Source organism: Ahaetulla prasina, chromosome 16, assembly GCF_028640845.1.
Source record: "Ahaetulla prasina isolate Xishuangbanna chromosome 16, ASM2864084v1, whole genome shotgun sequence".
Classification (NCBI taxonomy): domain Eukaryota; kingdom Metazoa; phylum Chordata; class Lepidosauria; order Squamata; family Colubridae; genus Ahaetulla; species Ahaetulla prasina.
The window spans coordinates 596,764-615,749 of NC_080554.1; the positions used below are offsets into that span (position 1 = coordinate 596,764).

General features: G+C 55.8%; 1 protein-coding gene across 1 annotated transcript in view; it reads left to right on the plus strand.

Annotated features, from left to right (window-relative positions):
- Nucleotides 1–944: 944 nt before the first annotated feature.
- The window catches only part of DAB2IP (DAB2 interacting protein), a 63,509-nt gene continuing 45,467 nt past the window's right edge, over nucleotides 945–18,986 (plus strand). The window contains exons 1-3 of the mRNA XM_058159149.1: nucleotides 945–1,235; nucleotides 11,501–11,604; nucleotides 18,648–18,766. Coding sequence (XP_058015132.1) covers nucleotides 1,115–1,235; nucleotides 11,501–11,604; nucleotides 18,648–18,766 — 344 coding nt within the window. The 5' untranslated portion in view covers nucleotides 945–1,114. The remainder of the gene's footprint in view (nucleotides 1,236–11,500; nucleotides 11,605–18,647; nucleotides 18,767–18,986) is intronic.

The following is an 18,986-nucleotide window of genomic DNA, read 5'->3' on the forward strand; positions in this document are numbered from 1 at the left end:
AGAGTTCTTCACATCAGCCACTGCTGCAATTTAGGAGGCTGAAGTTTCTCGAAGGGCCTTTCCTTCCCCTCCCCCGCAAGACCCTTTCCAACTCGGGTGCCAGCAGCTGAGGCTCCCTGGCCAGGCCCTCCTTGGGCAGCTGCTTCCGCCCAGCTCAGCCTCCCCTCTGGCTGCCAGCCAGGGGCCCAGCCAGCCAGCCAGGATGGATGGATGGATGGCTTGACCTGGATGCAGCCCTGAGCCAACCAGCTCCCCAGCTGTAAGGAAGTTTTCTTGGGATGTTTGCAGTGCAGCTCAAAAACCTGGCATGGACTCTTCCGAGAAGGCGGCTGGTGGATGCCAGCACCCAAGCAGCAGCAGCAGCAGCAGGGTTTCCTCCTGCCTCTCGGGGAAACACCTGGAGCTGTCAATGGGACCTCTGTGTTCAGAAGCAGCCTACCTTAAAGCTGGCTTCCACTCTTGCCTTAGAAAAAGTGAAAACAGGGCTTGACCATCCCCGGAGGTTTCACTGCCCAGCTTGGTCCAGCAAAGGTCTTGCTGGGTCTTTGCTGGGTCAGCCTCCCCGCCCTGCCCTCTTGGTCATCCCCTGTGCGCCACATTTGGGAGGAGGAGGGGAAAGTGACTTGAGGAAGGAAAGGGACCGGCTGGCCTCAGAGATGGCACCTCTTTCCTGGCAGGAGATGCCCACAGGTTGCAGCTGCAGGAGCCTTCTAGGTAGCCCCACTGGGGGGACCTTGATAGGCGAAACTAGGACGGGGCAAGACTGGCACGGCAGCTTCCTAGCAAGCAGGCGGGGGAGGGTCCCCCTCGGGGGCTGTGGGGGAGGCTGCCACCCCAGCGCCCTTCTGCCGCCTTCAGACTCCAGCCCGGGCCTTCCGCCCGCCCTTTCCCAGTTCCTCAAAAGCTTCCAGGGGGAGGGAGGGGGGGGGAGGCGGGAAGCGGAGAGGCGGGGAAGGCGCCGGCCGGGGCTTCCTCCTCCATGGCTGGGTTGTCGGCGGCGCTTGGCGGACTCCCGGACCGCTCGCGGGGCTTCGGGGCTCCTTTCCGCGGGGCTCCGGCCGCCTCCGCCTCCTGAGAGCGGAGAAAACGGGCCCGGGGCTGGGATTGGGGGGAGATGTCGATGAACGGCCGGAAAAGTGGCGGGAGACCCTCGTACTACTACCGGCTGCTCCGGAGGTCGCGGCTGCAGAGGCAGCGGAGCCGTTCGCGGAGTCGCAGCAGGGCCTTCCACCGGGGTAAGCCGGGCCGGGGGCTTGGCGTGACGGCGGCGGCTCTCGGGCCGAAAGTTTTGGGAAGAGCCGCTTGGAACTTTCCCGGCCAGGCGGGAGGGCGACGCGAGGCTGGCGGGAAGCCCGGCAGGTCTTGAAGGGTCCCGAAAGGGGCTCGGGGCTCGGGGGGGGGGTCCCCTGCCCAGGGTCTCGGCCCCGGCGAGGCTGGAAGCGACCGGCGCTGGGAGGGAGGGAGGGAGGGAGCGAGGGGGGGTGGGCCGGCCGCGTCCTTGCGCAGAGGGCAGCGCTGGCCAGAGCCCGGCCTCTTCGTTATTCCGGATGACCGGAGCTCTGCAGCCCGCGGGGTTGGAGCGGAGGCGGCAACGTGCGGGGCTCGGGAGGCGGCCTTGGAGGGCTTGCAATTGGCGGCCGGAGGGGGCGCCTCCTTGGGGCCCTGGCACAGCCCGCTTGCCAAGGCGGCGGCGGCGGGCACGTTTGAGGAGGGGGGCGAAGACGAAGCCGATGCCCAGGTGAGGGGCCGCTGCTCGTTGGGGGAGGAGGGGGGGCAGAGAGAGAGAGAGAGAGATTAGGGAGGGAGGGAGGAGTCAGACTTCGGGGCAAGGCGGCGTTTTCTGCACCTGTCTGGATCCAAGAGCAACAAGAGAGACCGGCTTTCCCTCCCTCCTCCGGTCTCCCCACTGGATGTTTGGCCCTTGTAGCCGGTGAGGGGCCCTTGATGGCCCTGAAGGGGCTTTTCTAAGTGAGCTGGTGGTGGTGGTCTCTCCCCTTCTCTTCTCTTCTCTTCTCTTCTCTTCTCTTCTCTTTCCCTACCCCTCCCTCCCTCCCTCCCTCCTTCCTTCCTTCCTTCCTTCCTTCCTTCCTTTCTTTCTTTCTTTCTTTCCTTCCTTCCTCCCTCCCTCCCTCCCTCCCTCCTTTCCTTCCTTCCTCCCTCCCTTCCTCCCTTCCTTCCTTGCTGGCTCTTCCCCTCCACTTGCCACTCATTCGACTCCAGGCAGCCGCTGACCCAGATGCAGCGTTAAAAATAAGCTGAGCTGCGGCTCCTTCCCTTCCAGGACCCCAAGTGCTCTTTCCAGTCCAGTGCACCCATGAAGAGAAGGGAGAGTTTTCTTTTCTTTCTCTTCCAGCCTGGCCCCGTTTCTCTCCTGACTTTCATGGCCTTTTCCTGGGATTGAGCTGCCACATTGTTTAGCCAGGACCGCCACACACTTTCAGGGCCTTTCACAAAGCCACCCCTCAACTGCAGCGGGGATGCCGCCCTGGGTCGCCCAAATCCTCCGTCCCCCTGGGAGATGCTGGACCGATGACCTTTGGCCTCCAGAGCAGGGCTGGAGTATCTAGGGGGTCTCTGGTCAGTGTTGTAGTCCATCCGCAGCTTTCCACGAGCTCTAGAAAGAGGCACTTGCAGAAGGCCTTCACTTTTGCAGTTTTAGGGACTCGGTCTGTTACGGGAACCGAACCAGACGGGCTAGTTTTAAGATTCTCTGTCTGCTTCAAACCCAGAAAGGGAGTTCCAAAGCTGGCCTGTTTCTTCTCTAGTCACAATGGCCCGTAGTGCTTTCCAAACGCCGCCAGCAGGAGGAGGAGGAGGAGGAGAGAGAATAAAACAGCTTTTCCTTCTGGATAAATATTTGGCAGGATGTGTTTTTCGGCTCTCTGCTGTGTTTGTTTCCCCTGTGAGCCTTTCCCGGAGTTGCTCCTGCTGTTCTTTGGGAGTTTCTGGCTTTGCAGATAAGGAAGGCTGTTCTGTCTGGACAGGCCTCTGTTCCAAAAAGGCAGGGCATTGCTTTGGGTGGCTGGGGTTTGGGAGAGGCAGCACAGGCTCAGGGGAGGCAGCCCCCAGCTAGGCTCCTCCAAATGGCCAGGGGCTCCCGTGGGTTCTGGGGGGCCCAGAGGCTGCGAGGGGGCTGTGGGGAGCCAAACACTTTTATTTCCATGCTCCTGGGACAGTGCAGGAAAGAGGACCATTTTATGTGTTCCCTGCAGCAGCTCCTCCAGCCAGGTCTCACCGGAGAAAAAAGGGGCACGATGGGGACCGGTGAGGGCATCTGGACTGAGGTGCTGTATTTAAGTAATGCTATAGCAGATGGTTCCCGTCTCCAAAGGATATTCCATGATAAAAACTAGATCATCTGCGAATGCTTGGACCTTACATTCTTCCTTTTTGACTTTCAAACTCTTATTGTTTGATTTTTCCTAATTTGTATTAGTAATATCTCTAAAGACAATATAAATAATAGGGGTAGAATGGAATTCTGCAGTAGAATGGAAGAAGGGGGAAGACAGTTTATGGCTTTTAATGCAGGACCCTCCTCTCCCATGGCCCGTCCTCAGAAAACTGCAGTCAATTTAAATGTTTGGGGTACCTTAATATACTCGGTGGTGTTTTGTTTTGTTTTTTAAGATCTTCTGGATGTTCTGTTCTCTTTGGGAGCCAAAAGAAAAGGCTGGGCTAATAGTGGGCAGAGCAGCTATCCTCACTTGTAAGGATCTTCCAGCCCCCTCACTTTTGTCCTGAAGCAGGGAGTCCCACAGGCTGCCTCCTCACCATCAATTGCATTGGGATGCTTCCTGGGCCTTTGGGTTACCACAGCAACCCACAGCATTCATCTCTGATGATTAAATAGTATCCATGGCAACTGAGTGAAGAGTTTGGGACTTCACCCGGTTCTCCTTCCCCTTTGCCGTCTCCCGCACGCTGAGCAAGTCCAGTGATCGTAGGCAGCCTCTGGAGAAGGCCTCAGAGGGAACCAGCTGAACAGCAGGGGTTGAGCTGGCCGGGACCCCCTTGTGGGGTGGGGGGAACCTTCCAAAGTCAGCTTGCACACACTGAGTTGCGAGGCTTGGATAGCAGAGAGACTCAGCTCTGGCCTGAATCTTGCCCGTCTTCAGTGCCCAGGAGTCCAGCTTGCAGGTCAAACGGTGCCTCCTGTCTCAGAGTAGGCAATGTGGTGGAAGGCAGAAGTTTCCCTGAAGTTCACCAGTGGCCTTTCTCCTTTCCAGCTGGGAGACCCAAACGACAAACCTCCCAGCCATCCAAGGACCCAGCCAGATGGGCCTTCCACGTACCTTCGCTACCGGTTTGGAACTTGCTTTGCTCGCGTGCGGTGCTTCTGCGCATGCGCAGAGCATCTAGGTTGACATCCGGGCAGGTGGGTGGAGCCTCCCGCCACTCCCGGTTTGTCCGAACTGGGGCGAACCAGTAGAAACCCTACACTGGCCTTGCTGTCCAAAGCCAGCCCCAGCCTGGTCCACTTGACAAGTGGCAGGGAGGGGAGGAAATGACAGGCTTGGAGATCTGATCATTTTTTAATCGTTCGCCTCCCAGCTGCAGGGGAGAAACAGATGCTCGAGTCACAGGGCTTCATTAGCGAGATAAATTAGGCCATTGGCAGCATCTTGGCTCCGATGCCTCTGCACGGTAGGCCAGAAAGACCCGACTTGGAGAGCTGGGAAGGGAGAAAAGGTTGCAGGTGATGGTGGCTACCTGGGCGGAAGGGGCTCATCCAGCTTCAGCCACTGGGGTACCCACTACCTTGGCTTGGGGTCCTGTCCTTCGGGGAGGGGGGGCAGGTTATTTTGCTTTGCTGGCCAGCAGACTGTCCAGGTTTCAGTGGACAAACAGCTTTGCTTCCCGTGAGATTGAAAAGGGATGGAAGACGGTCAGGCAAGAGGTAGGACACTGGAGTCCCTGCGTTTGCAAAATCGAAATGGAATGTCGTGTCTCCCTGCCCCGTGCTTATTAATGCCCCAGCCTTCCACAGGACTAGAAGCTTGGCTGGATTCAAAGATCCTGTATTATGGATTTCCAGCAAGGTTGTAGACGAGGGGAAGAGGAGGAGGAGGAGAACTGTTATGTATAGTAGATATTTGCTGTCCCCCTCCTTTCCAATGTGCCAGGGGAGGGGGAGTGAGTGGTCTGCTCGCCTCAAGCTCTCTGCCTGCTCCCATCATCTGGGACCTGCTTTAGAGGAGAGCAAAGGCTGCCCCAGGTGGTCTGGCCTTGGCAGGGGCTCCTTTCCTGCATCCCCATCAGCCTCCAGGCAGAGCTTTCAACTTCCGGGAGAGAGCTCGGTTTGGAGCTTCCTGTTGGGGTGGGGTGGGAGGAAATTAGAAAAGGCTTTAGGGTGAAATGTTGTGTCCAGGGTGGGCTCGGGCAGAATCCAGGCCGCTCCGATCTCCACCCTTGTGCCAGTCCAGAGCAGGTGCCCGCCTGCTTCCTTGCGTGCGTCAGAAGAAGGGCGCTGGTGCCCTCTGGTGAGGCAGAGGCCTCATTTCCTCTGGAATCTGGAGCGCTCGGCTGGGCCGCCTGCATTCCAGGAAGGAGGAATTAGATGGTGCAAAGGGTGGGGGGGTGGGTGGGAGGCTGCCTTGGAAAGCCTGTTCCGAGCAGGGCCGTTTAACAGAGGAGGAGAAAGGAGGCCACCCGGATCCTTTTAGGAAACGTAAACAGAGCGCTGGGTTTCGTGACGATGCTGGGAAGGTTAAACAAAACCTTCCCAGGTGTGGCCTGGCAGCTTGGCTCGCCTGCCTGAACTTGACTCCGGGTAGAGCTGGGAGGCAGATTTGTTTGCAATGTTGCCTTCCGAACCAGAAGCCAAGTTTAGACGGTTAGATGTCAGTTTTTGTTTGCTAAATCGCCCTCTGCAAGAAGCGCTTTGGTGGAAAGGCTGTTGACCGGCGGGGGGGGGGGCATTCCAGGCAGGAAAACGAAAGGAGGGAGAAACGACACCAACAACGCTGAGAGGTGTCCCTGTGTGGACTTTAAAGGAGAGCAACCAGACCAGAAAAGAGAGACATCCCATCCCCCTCGGGCTGATCGAAATCTTTAAGGTTAAGGAAGGGTGGGCTCTTCCCTCCAGCTTGGATATTTCCAGAGACTGGGCCATAAACTTATTTGGCCACAGAGCAATTTTCAGTAAAGATCCTGGCCTTGATAACTGCCAGTGTAAAGAAGGTGTGGTTGAAGTCTGTGAACCTGCAAGGAAGGGGAAACGGGTTCAGGTCTCTTCCCTCTGCTGCCAGCTCCTGTAAGTGAGCCAAGGACCAATTCTTTCCACACAACCTGTGCGAACGCGACACTTCCCGTTCGCTTCGGCCGGTTGTGTTTTGCCACCCAGAACTGCACAGGAGAGGGAAATACCTGAACTCACTCCAGGTGATGCGGCTCCCTCGGTGGGTTGGGGGTGTGGCCAAGGCAGGACAGGTAAATCCAGTTCCACCTGGTTCTGCAGAAGGCCCGCCCCTTTTAAAGGGATCGGAGGGTGTCGGGATTTTCTGCCAATGGGCTGCCCAGAAGGGAGGCATCAGATGACGGGAAAGGCCAGTTTTCATTGGCCGTGCTGCTTTGGAAGAGAATTGGGGTGCCTCTGTGTGTTTGGGCTTGTGCCCCCAGCCTTTCTCACCTCCTCTGCCTCCGGGGCCCCTCTGAGCCCGTGAACTTACTCCAGGAAGCCCCCAAGGCCCAGACCTTTCCTGCCAGCCCCGGATCTCTGCCATCCCCACCGGCCTTCCAGAGCTGGGCCCAGAACCCCCTTCTTCCGTCACCCAATGAGGTCACCCTCTTCCGCCGCGAGGCTCCCTTGGGAGCTGCCCAGCTCGTCATGGCACGTGGGTTTCTGACGGGTGAGTCAGCCTGCAGGGGCACCTGTTGAGCAGGGAAAACTTGGCAGAAGTTGGGGTTCCCTCCCGGCCAAGCTGGTCTTACCTTCCCAAGGCCTCCATGGGCTTCTCTCTGGCCCGTAGGGACAGGTAGCCCTGTCAGCTGCCTCTGCGGGCAGCTGATTCCCGGGGGTGGGCACCTGTGGGCTGAGGGAGGCAAATCTGCTGGAGCTGCAAGGCAGAATTGGGTGGGGGGCTCCACTTCTTGGAAGCCAGGCCTTTGCTGGCATAACCCCATCAGATTCCTGCCCCTCCTAGGCTCCGGGAGGGGGGAGGGGAGAGTCCCCAGAGAAATCAACAAACTTTTCTCAGGGTCTTTCTTCTTTTCTGAACTGCTCTTTTCTCTTCTCCAAACAAGCACGTTTCTTTTTTCCCCGTTTGTTTGTTTTTCTGGAAAATACTTTGCTTTTTTTTTTTTTTTTTTTTGAATTGTCTGTTTGCTTTGTGGCGTTTAGCAAAGTTTGTAAAATGTTGCCTGGCTCTTAAGCAGAAAAAGAAAAAAAGGATACAGAGTTAAAAGATATTGCTAATCCGAAAGAGGAAATAGCCAAGAGCTTCCCAGATGAAAAGGCTTCCATTTCTCAGGGGGAAACTTGCAGCTCAAAAATGCCATTTGGGAGCGCCCCTCCCTCCAAGGAAACAGTCCTGGTGCTCTGGCCGCAGGGAAAGGAAGGTGGGGAAGGGCTAGGGAGCGGGGCTGGGTACTGACTCGCATTCAGAGGCCCCTTTGCAGTAGCTTGGAATCTGAGGTAGACTGCCTCTGGACATGGAGGTTCACAAGGCAGCTGCTGTGAAGCCACCCTGCCTGACCTGTCTGATAGATAAGTTTTGTTGCTGTCAAAAAGCCCCTCCTTGGGTGACGGAGACCCTGTCATTAAGGGGCAGGAAACGAGCCTTAAGGGTCATTAAGACAGCATCTTTTGTGATACCAGGTTTGAAGGAGGGTCAATTTCTAGGCAGGAAAGCTGCACAAAAGCCCGACTTGTATGTTGGTATGTCTGAGTGGGCATTTCTGCATCTGCAGCCTCGGGAACAAAGGAAATGGGACACACACCAGGCTCCTGTGAGCCGTTATGCCCCCCCCCCACTCATTTGGCCTGCAAAGAGGCAGGAGGGAAAAAAACCCTGGAATTTAAAACCTCAGTAGATCTGTGCAAAGCCTGTGCAGAGGCCTTGGATTTTTGGCATGTTGCACCGAAGCTGCTACTTTGCACTCAGGAAATACATGTAGGTTAACTGAATAACAGAGTTGAAAGGGACCTTGGAGGTCTTCTAGTCCAGAGGTCCCCAAACTTTCGGACCTCAGGGACCACTAATATGATCTGCCTAATGACCAGCTGGGTGGGTGTGACTAGGTGGTCATGTGACTGGGTGGGCGTGGCCAACTCGATGTCACCCCCATCGAGGGGCACTCACCGGCCTCTACTCGCCCCTCCCCTCCCAGCCACTCCTCGCCTGCCCACCTGGGCTCCTTAGGGCCCCAACAGGAAGCAGTTGTTGGAGCTAAGCAGCCACCATGAGAAAAAGTTGGCTAAACAGCTGATCCAACAGTTCAAATTGGATCTGACCGAGAAGGAGGCTCAGCAGAAGGACCTCACTGAGGACTACAAGCATAGGCCTTCCAAGCAGAGGGAAGACCTGCGGGAGTGCAAGGCAGGTGCTGGAGGCTCAGTGGGCTGAGATGGTCAACCAGTTTCAGGCCATGATGAAGTCCCACTGGAATGAGGCCCTCCAGCTCTTTGCCACCAGCGGCTTTCCCTCCAGCCTTCGCCCAAAGCCTCGCACCAGGAGGCAGAAGCAGACCCCAAGTCGGAATTTCTGCCCCCCTCCAGCCCACACATGAAGAATTTTCTGCAGCAACACAGATATTCATTGCACGTATCCAGCCCTGGGGCCATAGTTTAAGGACCCCTGATTTAAAAAGGTAAAGGTTCCCCTCGCACATACGTGCTAGTCGTTGCCGGCTCTAGGGGGCTCTAGGGGGCGTTTCAAAGCCGAAGAGCCAGCGCTGTCCGAAGACATCTCCGTGGTCATGTGGCCGGCATGACTCAACGCCAAAGGCGCACGGAACCCTCTTCCCTTCCCACCAAAGGTGGTCCCTATTTTTTCTACTTGCATTTTTATGTGCTTTCGAAACTGCTAGGTTGGCAGAAGCTGGGACAAGTAACGGGAGCTCACCCCGTTACACGTTACCCCTGATTTAGTGCAATATAAAAAATGCAAATAATTTTTCTGCGGACCACCAAAATTTTCTTGCGGACCACCCGTTGGTGACCGCTGTTCTCGTCCAACGCTAATCTAGCCGTTCCATCCATGAGCCTCCTGCCCAAAGGATGCGGCTAGACACCAACAGGTGCCCCTGCAAAATAGGACGACCTTCACGTGGCCTGCAAACTTCTGTGGTGTCCGACAGCTGTTGCAGGTGTGCACAAGCCAGGTGACAGAGACAGGTGTCCTTCCTATGAGCCATCACCTGCCCTCCTCCTCACCGTGAAAGAAGCAGACCCTCCGCCAGATTTCATAGCAGTGTGCAACTTCATTTGCCCACCTGTGAGATTTTGATGCTCGGGACTTCAATGGTGGTGCATAGCCCTCACTCTATGTTGCCGTGCCCAGCTATTAACTTAAAGCCTCCATAATGACATCTGGAGCCTTGGAAAACTGGCAGTTTTCACTGTCTGGGGAGAGTGGATTAAGGCCTGCTGGGATAGGGAAAGCCTTCCCCACTTGCAGGTGGGTGCAAAGGCAGGAATCGAATCCGGGTCCCCTTTGCACTGCTGCCTCTGCCTCTGAGCCCGACAAAGCCTCTCCTGCACACGGCCAGATTGAAACTGCTCGCTTTCAAGTGGCACAGCCGGGATGTCATTTCCGAGTGGGGAGCCCTCCCAGCGATCCCTTTTGAGGGGCGAGAGAGTCACACTGCCACGCACACACGGAAACTGTGTTAGCGCTGCAAGAGATTAGCAACCCTTTCCAAATCCCTTGGAATAGAGCAGGAATCCACATGCAGCCATCCAGCGCTTGACTTCTCCCTTTGGACTTTCTGGCAGCTTTTTCGAATACGAAGCGTGTTTTGATTCCAAATAATAGATGCCTGCATTTACTGGAGACTAATAAGACTTTTTTTTTTAATTTGCATTTATATCCCGCCCTTCTCCAAAGACTCAGGGCGGCCTACATTGTGTTAAGCAATAGTCTTCATCCATTTGTATATTAGATACAAAGTCAACTTATTGCCCCCAACAATCTGGGTCCTCATTTTACCTACCTTATAAAGGATGGAAGGCTGAGTCAACCTAGGGCCTGGTGGGACTTGAACTTGCAGTAATTGCAAGCAGCTATGTTAATAGCAGACAGTCTGCTGAGCCACCAGAGGCCCCTAGACTTAACTTTCAAATAAGAGATTGTAGAAGGAGACACTCCAATGGTGCCCAATGTCAGAAGGAGTCCTGAGAGCACCAGGCTATGATTAACAAAACATTCTTAAAAGCCACTTGGAGCCACTTGATGTCGAGATGGGTGGCATATAAATTTAATAACTAAATAAATACATGGGGTTAGTTTTTGTGCACTGCAGCACCTGAAAGCTTTTAATAAAATGAGGTAGCCAGACCAGGTGCTCCCCGCCCTCTCCTGTTCTCTCCTCTTCCTCCTTCATGCCAGATCAATGAGCCAAGTTAAAATTGGAAAAAGAGATTCTCATAAAAACATTTCTGGATCAATTTCACCAGCGATTGATCCAAATCCTATTTGGTGCCAACTGTCAGCCGTGTTGACGGTTGAAGGAAATGGTTTTTCTTCGTGTCTGTTGAGAGAAGAAAGGAGCGATGGGGAAGATAATGTGAAACTCTGAAGTCCGGTGAGTTGAGCCGAGGAGAATTTTGGAAGCCTCGCTAAGTGAAGGGCCTGATTTTCTGGAAATGACAGACCCGTGAGTCATCAAATGCGGGGAAACAGTCGGAAGGAGAAGGCCGGCTGTGGGTTTCTTTGCTTTGTGTGGCAGAAATGTCATCTTCTATTCTTTGATGCTCCCGTCTCCATCCAGCCTGCAGAGCTGGGCTTATTTTCTGCCTGTGTCGCCTCACCAACAGTTAGGAACATTTAGGCGTCGTGTGACCTGGCAGCCCTTCTGCGAGCGGAGACCTAACTGGGGAGAAAAATGCGTTTGGGGGTTTTTTGGCTCAATCCAAAGCTCCGAGGGCAGCGTCTGAGCAGCTGACTTATTCTAACTTGGTCTCTTTTGTACTTTTGAGTTGCACACGGATGCGTCCAATCCTGCTTCTTTCTTTCCCTCCTCTGCTGGCCTATGGCATCCATCTCTTTCTGGATGACGCCTTGAGCCCATCGCTTTTCCCATAATGTCCTTGGAAGGACGACTTAAGGGGGGACTTGAGTCCCCCAAGAGTGTGTGTGCAGAGGGAGTGAAAATCTGGGGTTGTACTTCTCACTGGCAGACGTGGATCCATTGTAGCCCTTCAACAAAGCCTTGGTGGAAAAGAATGGGGGGAGGGGGAAAATGGGGGGCCCCTGCAGGAGGGGCCTCTGTCATTCTTAAGCCCCCTTTTCTCCCTCCCCCACTCAATATTCTTTCTCCTTCTTTGTGTCATTTACAGACTCCCCACCGGAAAGGACCGGGCAGAGACGTGGCATGCCGGGTGGGGCTTTGGAGAAGAATCCCAGCATGGATCTGGCAGCCACCACCCCATTCCGGGTCACGGTGAGTCCCTCTTCCTGCTCTTTGCGCATGTTCTGGATGCCCTCGGGTGGGGAGGGGCGGGTCCTAGGAAAAGGAAGCAGCACATCTCGCTTGCGTGGCCTTTTCCAGTGGCACCGAGTTCCATAGGAAAATGTAGTTAGCCCTGCAGGAGGATGTGAGGGCGGGGCTTTATAAATGCACTGGGTGGCCACGCCTCCACATGGCGATTGGCTCCTGGCCTTCCAAGGCGGAGCCCCTTGATCTGTATAAAGCCAGCCCTGAATTTTGACCAGCTGTTCATGCAAGACTCCCGCATCAAAAGAAATTTATCCAAATTTATCCCAAAGTAAAGGATAAAAGTAATCCTTTATTGAATATGTCCCTACTCCGGGGGAGCAGAAGCTTCCTTCCCCGCCTGCCTCTCTTCCGTGGTCCTGATTTTTCATGGTTTTTCATTGGAAGAAACATTCCATCAAAGAGTGGCTGGAGGGGGATTTTAATGGAAAAACAGAGCCCCTCCCTTCTGTCTTCTTTGGCTGGTGGGGGACATTTGTCCAGCTATTATTTCTGTTCGGTCAGGGGTGGGCGGTGGGGGGGGGCCTCCTTCCTTGAAGACAAATGGTTTTTCCTTTCTGCCTGGCATGGGGGTGACGGCAGGGGGTGGCCGCCCTTGAGAACGGAAAGAGAAAATTCTGCTATGCCTTAACCACAAATCCCTTTTATTTTTATCCGCTTCGGCTTGGTCGAGCGAACTGCATTATTATTATTTTTTAGAAGAAAGGCATATGTAACAGAGAAAAGTATTCTATAAGCGATGCTTTGTGGGGATGTGATTGTGGGACAGGGCAGGCTCTCATGGGCAAGCTGTGGGCCTCAGGGGTGACGATGCCTGGTGCGCCCCCTACCGGCCACATCCAGAGGGTGCAGGTGCCCGAGCCCTGCAGTGGTGCCTGCAAAGAACCGGACCTGGCACTTCCCATGCCAAGGCTCCTGCCCTCGTGGTGCCCTTCTCCACCCTCATGCCCCTGCCCCGCCCCAGCTTCACTTCCCGCCAGCACCTCAAACCGCCAGGATGGGAGAGCCTGAGGTTGTTGCACCCTGAGTGCGAGGAAGCCAATTCCGAAAGGAGGTTTCTTGCAATTTCTGCTCCTGCAGATCAATTCCTGCCATTGAGCTCCCCCTCCCTCAGCCACCACCTCTGAGTAAATTATATTTTAATGCTGTCCTTTTCTTTCAAGAGGATTTTCTGCCTGGCGGAGGAGAGCCATTGGAGTGAACTCCGTTCTCCACGGTGGGAGCCCTCCAATCTTTAATTGAAACCTAATTGTTTACTAAACCGCTTGAACCAAAAGAGAAAATTACTATAATTTGGGTCTGTGGATGATTCCCTCCTCCCTGGCTGGTTTTTTTTTTTTTTTAAAGAAAACAAAGGGGGAAAAACCCCCTCTTATGGGTACTGAATTTTAAGGAGAGAAAAAAGGCGCGTTACCTTCCATGATATATAAACATGCAAGTAATTATCATTAAACTGTCCGCGGCGGCCACCGGGTGCCAGCAACAAATTATATGCAAATCGTTTTGGGAGAATCGGCCGTTGGGTTCAGTCAATGCGAGGGGGAGAGAGGAAGGAGGGGCTCGCCCGGCCCGAGGTGAGGCCCAGCCAAAGTCCCAAAGCCCACCACCCTTCGGCTCCCCCTTCCTAAGGGAGGCCGGGTGGCCACGAGGGCCAGCAACCTGTCCCAAAGAAATCCTATCTCAACCTCCTCCATCCAAGCCGCTCTCTGCTGTGGATTATGGGTCTGAAAATCCAGGCATACTAAGAGTTGTTTGAAAGGTGGTTTCAGGGCTCTTGAGATGGTATCTGAGGGACGATGGGATTTGTAATCCAAGCCGGTGAGGCTGCCTCGAATGACCGTGCCCACTGCTGTTCTGCTGGGAGAGGTTGCCGTTTTTGGTATCCGTTCAGCCTCGGTTTACCCTCTGCTTCGAACTCTTAAGGGGGCAGGTTTAGTTCTGGCTTTTCACCCTCGTTATATTTGGCTATGTTCTCTGGTTGAAGATTAAGCGCGTCGGTGCAGCACTGGGTGCTGACTTTTCCTCCAGAAGGAGCAGGTTAGTGCTGTCCTTTGCCTCTTGTGGCAGTGAGTTCCAGGGGATAGGGGGTCCCAATTCCTCCATGTCACCTGGCGCCGCACGGTCCTGATCCCAGAGACCTTCCCTTCTCTGTTCCTGCCCCTTTGCCAGCCCCACGGCTCCCTGTTAGTTGCGACGATCAGCCGCCTGCCATGCCCGTCCTTCGGCCTCCTTTCCAGCACCAGGCCGTGCCCGCTGCTGCCAGCCTGCTTCCTCTCCCTGCCACCTCAACAGCAGCAGCAGCCGCAGCCGCAGCCGGGGAGGTGACATTGATTTCCATCTGCTCTTTCCAACTTCCGTTGCCATGGTGACCAGATTTCGTTTCTTTGCCATGCCGGGCCTTTTTCTCCAGTTTGGCGCCTTCGGAAAATGGATGAACTGGTCAGGGGGCAAAAGGGCCGGGGGCTGGCATGGCAGTGGGCATGTTGCCCCTCCTCCAGCCTTTTGGCAATGGTGGCCCCCAGGCTGCAGAGGACTTGGAAAAGGGGCTGCCCCCATAATTATCCTTCCCACCAGAGGAGAGGCAGGGGCGGAATTCTCTTGGCCACCCACGCCTCTCTTCCTGGCCGGGTCAGAGGGTGCCGTCTCGGCTGGTCCCTGTCCTTTAAAGTGGAGGAGCAGTCAGTCTCCTCCTCTGGCAAGAGGGCCCGGGGCAGAGGCCCCTAGCACCAGGACCAGATTTAGCTCTTGAATGTTCCTCCCCCTTGACCGTAGCTGAGTGGGGCCAGCAACCGGCCACACCAGCTTGCCTCCCCCTGACCAAGATATGTTGGGGATGGGTGGATGGATGAGGGGCCAGGGAGACCAGGAAAGAGGCCCATGCCTCGCCTATTTTCTGCCACTCGTGGGTGCCAATGGATTGCCCTGGGAGTCAGGAGCAGAGCAAACTGGCTTAGAGGATTGTTGAGGAACGTTTGCACGTATGCGCATGTCTGGACCACAACCTGGAAGAGGAGCTGCCCAGGAGGCATGCGCATGCTCGAAAATGAACTTCCGGTTTCAGCCAGCTACTCTTCCAGGTTTCTGGCTCGCATGCGCACACGATAATCAGCTGACTGGCGCACATGCTCACGCAGGAAAACAGAAGACCAGCTCTTCTAGTTTCTGGCCCTGCTGCATGCAAAAAGTCCAGCTGCACGCCAGAAACCCGGAAGAGGAACAGGTGACGCCATGTGTGCCAGGTGACATCGCTCCGCGTGCCACTTTGGCCACTAGATTGTTTCTGCTGCCTCGGTTCTCCGATCAGAGGAAAGGGGACGACAGGAGGCCAGGGGAGTGTATCAGCATAAGGTTGGGGAGGGCTCTAAGAGGTCATCTAAACCAGCCCCTGCTCTGTGCACGATTCACTCAAGGGTCTCCGAAGGGTATCCCTCCGGCCACATCTCAATGAAACCCAGCCTGAGCCACCTTTTCTTGCAGTCTGTGGAAAACTCGGCACATGTTTTTTGTCAAGTTTCTAGTCCTGGCTGAAACGGACAGAGATTTTTGCAAGGAAATGCTTGAGGCCTTCTAAGCCTCTCTTTCCAGAGATTCCCCCGACATTCCCGCTGCTTTAACAACAGCCAGACTCCAGAAGTGGGGCTTTGTTCCAGGCCCCCAACAGAAACCTCGGTGGTCCCTGTCCGAAGATGCGTCCCAGGAGGGCGAGCAAAGTCTGAGCTGCTCCTGGCCTCCCCTGCCTGTGTGTGGCCACTTACCAGCTGCTGACACGGAGGGACGATGCCAGCCGACCTTTGAAAAGTGCAAAGCGAGGCCAGGCTGGCACAGGGGTGATCCATCGCTGATCAGGAGGGCGCGAACGCCAGGCGGACTGTGCCTGATGAAAGTGGGCGAGAAGCGTAGATTTATAGGAAGGCGAATAAATTCCTGTCAGCCGGCGATGATTATCTTCTCCGCTCTCCACAGATTCTGGTCTTCTCCCGCACACGTCGTCTGGGGCTTCAAATGCCTGCTTTTGATTGGAATCTACTGCTCTCTGTTGGAAAATAAATCTCGTGCATTTTCTGCCAAGCACCGGAGAGGCTTTAAAGATGAAAATTTCTAGATTGATTTGGAAAAGGCTCCGGGCCTCTTTTTCATCTCGGGTCCGCCAGAGTGCTTGCTCCTTCCCCGATTTGTCTGGGCGGCTTCCCAGCCACGCTGAGTGCCGTTTACCAAGGCGAGATCCTGTTCTGAGTTGCTCTGAGTGGCTGGAGAAGGGCTGCCAGCTGAGATGGCACATCTGGGAGACGCCCAAGGTGAAAAAGAGAAAAAAGGAAGGCCAGTCTCCTTAGAGGTAGAGAGGGTTCCCAGACTGGGGGAGCGTTGTTGGGCAGGGAACAGGGGAGCAAGGACGCTAAAGGTACACCCAGCCTGGTGCCCCAATGGATAAGAGCCAGGAATCTCGGGGCTCCAGTTAAGCCTCAGCACCTGGTAAGGTAAAGGTAAAGGTTCCCCTCGCACATATGTGCTAGTCGTTCCCGACTTTGGGGAGCATTGCTCATCTCCGTTTCAAAGCTGAAGAGCCAGCACTGTCCTGAGATGTCTCCGTGGTCATGTGGCCGGCATGACTCAACGCCAAAGGCGCACGGAACCCTCTTCCCTTCCCACCAAAGGGGGTCCGTATTTTTTCTACTTACCTGCCAACCTTTCTGATCGACAAGCTCAGCGTCTTAGCCACTGAGCCACCGCGTCCCTTTCCAACACCTGGTACATGGTTAGAGGCTCCACTACACGGTCCTGGTTCCCCACCGAGGAGTGGGAGCTATAGCCTGGGGGATCTGGGGGGGGGGAGAGTGCCAGGCTGGCGATTCTGCCCCCTAGGCCACCGTTTCCTGCTGGTGAGAAACCTTCACTGTCAGAGGGCTGGGATGGGGCGTGCGTAAGAGGGTCACGGACTGCATCTCAGCCATTAAAGGGGTCGGGTCAGAACAAGGGGAGGTGGGCTCTCTGGAGCTGGGCACCAGGAGTGCTGATGCAGAGCAAAACCCCTCCCTGACTCCCCTTAACAACATCCTTCTCCCGCCAGGCAGGGCCGGTGTATAATTTTCTAAGGTATCTGTAGCCATGGTGATAAGGAAGGTATAATTACCTCCACTGGGAAAGGCAGGTAGATAACGCGAAATATTTTGTCCTTCCTCCCGTGAACAATAACATGGCGCTGGGAGGTCTGCTGTTTGCCGCATCTCCCATGCCATGTGATTTATTATCCGTCCCAGCCGAGGGCACCTGCCGGATTCCTCTCCCTCTCCTGGGACCCTTGGCAGGGCATACAGTGGGCACCCCTTTGGGGCAGGTGTGCCAGGCACCACCCACCGCCATCACTCTGAGGTGGGCAGGCATTGGAGAGAGCCGGGGAGGGTCCCTTTTGGCAGCCCTTGGTTCAGGGGTGAAATCCAGCAGGTTCTGACAGGTTCTGGCAAACTGGTAGTGGAAATTTTGAGTAGTTTGGAGAACTGGCAAATAGCACCTCTGGCTAGCCTCAGAGTGGGGTGGGAATGGAGATTTTGCAGTATCCTTCCCCTGCCATGCCCATCAAGCCACACCATGCCCACCAAGCCACGCCCACAGAACCGGTAATAAAAAAAAATTGGATTTCACCACTGCCCTGGTTTCTGTTCTTTGCCCTTTCTGGACTCCAAGCAACGAGGGGTTTGGGGCTGGCAGCCTTCCCTGTTCCTGGCACACCCAACTGTGCCACCGCCCTGGTGCCCTGCTGGCTGCAGACCAGGTGAGGCAGCCCCAAGCATGCCAAGACAGCTTGGCAACTCAGGACAAGAGGGGTTCGGGTTGGGTGGGGTTGGTGGGCCTCCACCTCCAGCCAGCGGCTTTGAGCAAGGAAAGGGGTGCCTTTGCTTGTGACAAACATGTGGACATCTCCCAGGCCAAAACCAGGCAGGCACCAGGCAGTGCCCAGACCTTCTGCGTGGCTGGAAAAAGCGACTTTCCTTGGACAGATGCCAGAAGCCCCTTTCGCTTCTCTTTCTCCTTCTGAAATTTGGACGAGGGTCATTTTAGGGACTCAGCTTCGCCCTCCAGAAATCCAATGGCTGGGGAGTGGTCGTAGACGGGTGGGGTCTCCCCCTCCTCAGCCTCCTGGCCAACAGAGCTACCAGGCACAGAAGGGCTGCGGCTGCGTCAGGCACTCTGATTCAACAGGCGAGACCCATTTTCATCCCCGGATCGAGTTCTTGACCTGGAACGAACAGGCTTTTCTCGGTTGTCCAGAACAGGGCTGTGGATGATGGTGGTGGTGGTGATGATTGATCAGGTTTCTAGGCCGCCTGACTCTCAACCAAGTTTGCAAATGATTTAGACCATGAAAACAAGACAATAAGAACTTCGGGGGAGAAAACTGAGTAGACATAGCAGAAAAACAGGGTGGAAATGAAACAAAATTGCGCCCCGAGGTTTTTGGTGCACAGAGACATTGCTCCAGTCCAGAGCATCCCAAAAGCACAGCCAAGGATTATGGTCTAGGTTGCACCTTCAGGGTTGGGGGAAGGCAGGGTGGGGAAAGAAAGGCCGGGTGCCGCTGCCAAAGAGGGCTGCAAAGGCGACGGGCTAGACTTTCTGGGCACCGCTGGGCTGGGTGGAGTGCCAGCTTCTCTCCCATCCGGGGCAAAGCGTCCCGGGCACCGTGCTATGGGGAGGGGGGGGGAGGCCCCTTTCCAGCCAGCTCCCCCCACCCGCCCGGTGCTGATGTGCCAGCCGTTGCAACACGCTCGGCTTGCAGCGCTGCGATATTTCCCCCCCCTTTTTTTTCTGCGAGCGGGTGGTTACCAAGGAAACCAAGGCTTCGGGGAGTCTCGCGCCGACGTCGCATCGCCGCCCGGCTCACTCGCCGTTCGGCTGCCGGATGCTGGGCGGCTCTCTGCACCGGGCGCCGCCGCCTCCCGCCCCCCCCGCCCGGCGCGGCCCGCCCGGTAAAGCCTGTCTGCCTCTCCCCGCAGGGCTTCCTCAGCCGGCAGCTGAAGGGCTCCATCAAACGGACCAAGAGCCAGTCCAAGCTCGACCGGCACAGCAGCTTCCGCCACGTCCTCCCGGGCTTCAGGAGCGCCGACCATGAGAGGTGAGAGCCCGGCCGGAGGGGGGAAGGGGGGGCGGGGGGGGAGAGGGCTGCTTTCGGCCCCTGGAGGCAGCGATTGCGGCTCTTCTGCTGGGAGGGGGCGGCTCAGACCCTCCCCCCGCTTGCAGCCCGTTTCCTCCCGTGGCAGCAATGAAATGGTGCAGGGAAGCACGGCGCGCTTCCCGGGGAAGAGGAGGAGGAGGCGGCTTTCCTCTGTCTGGTT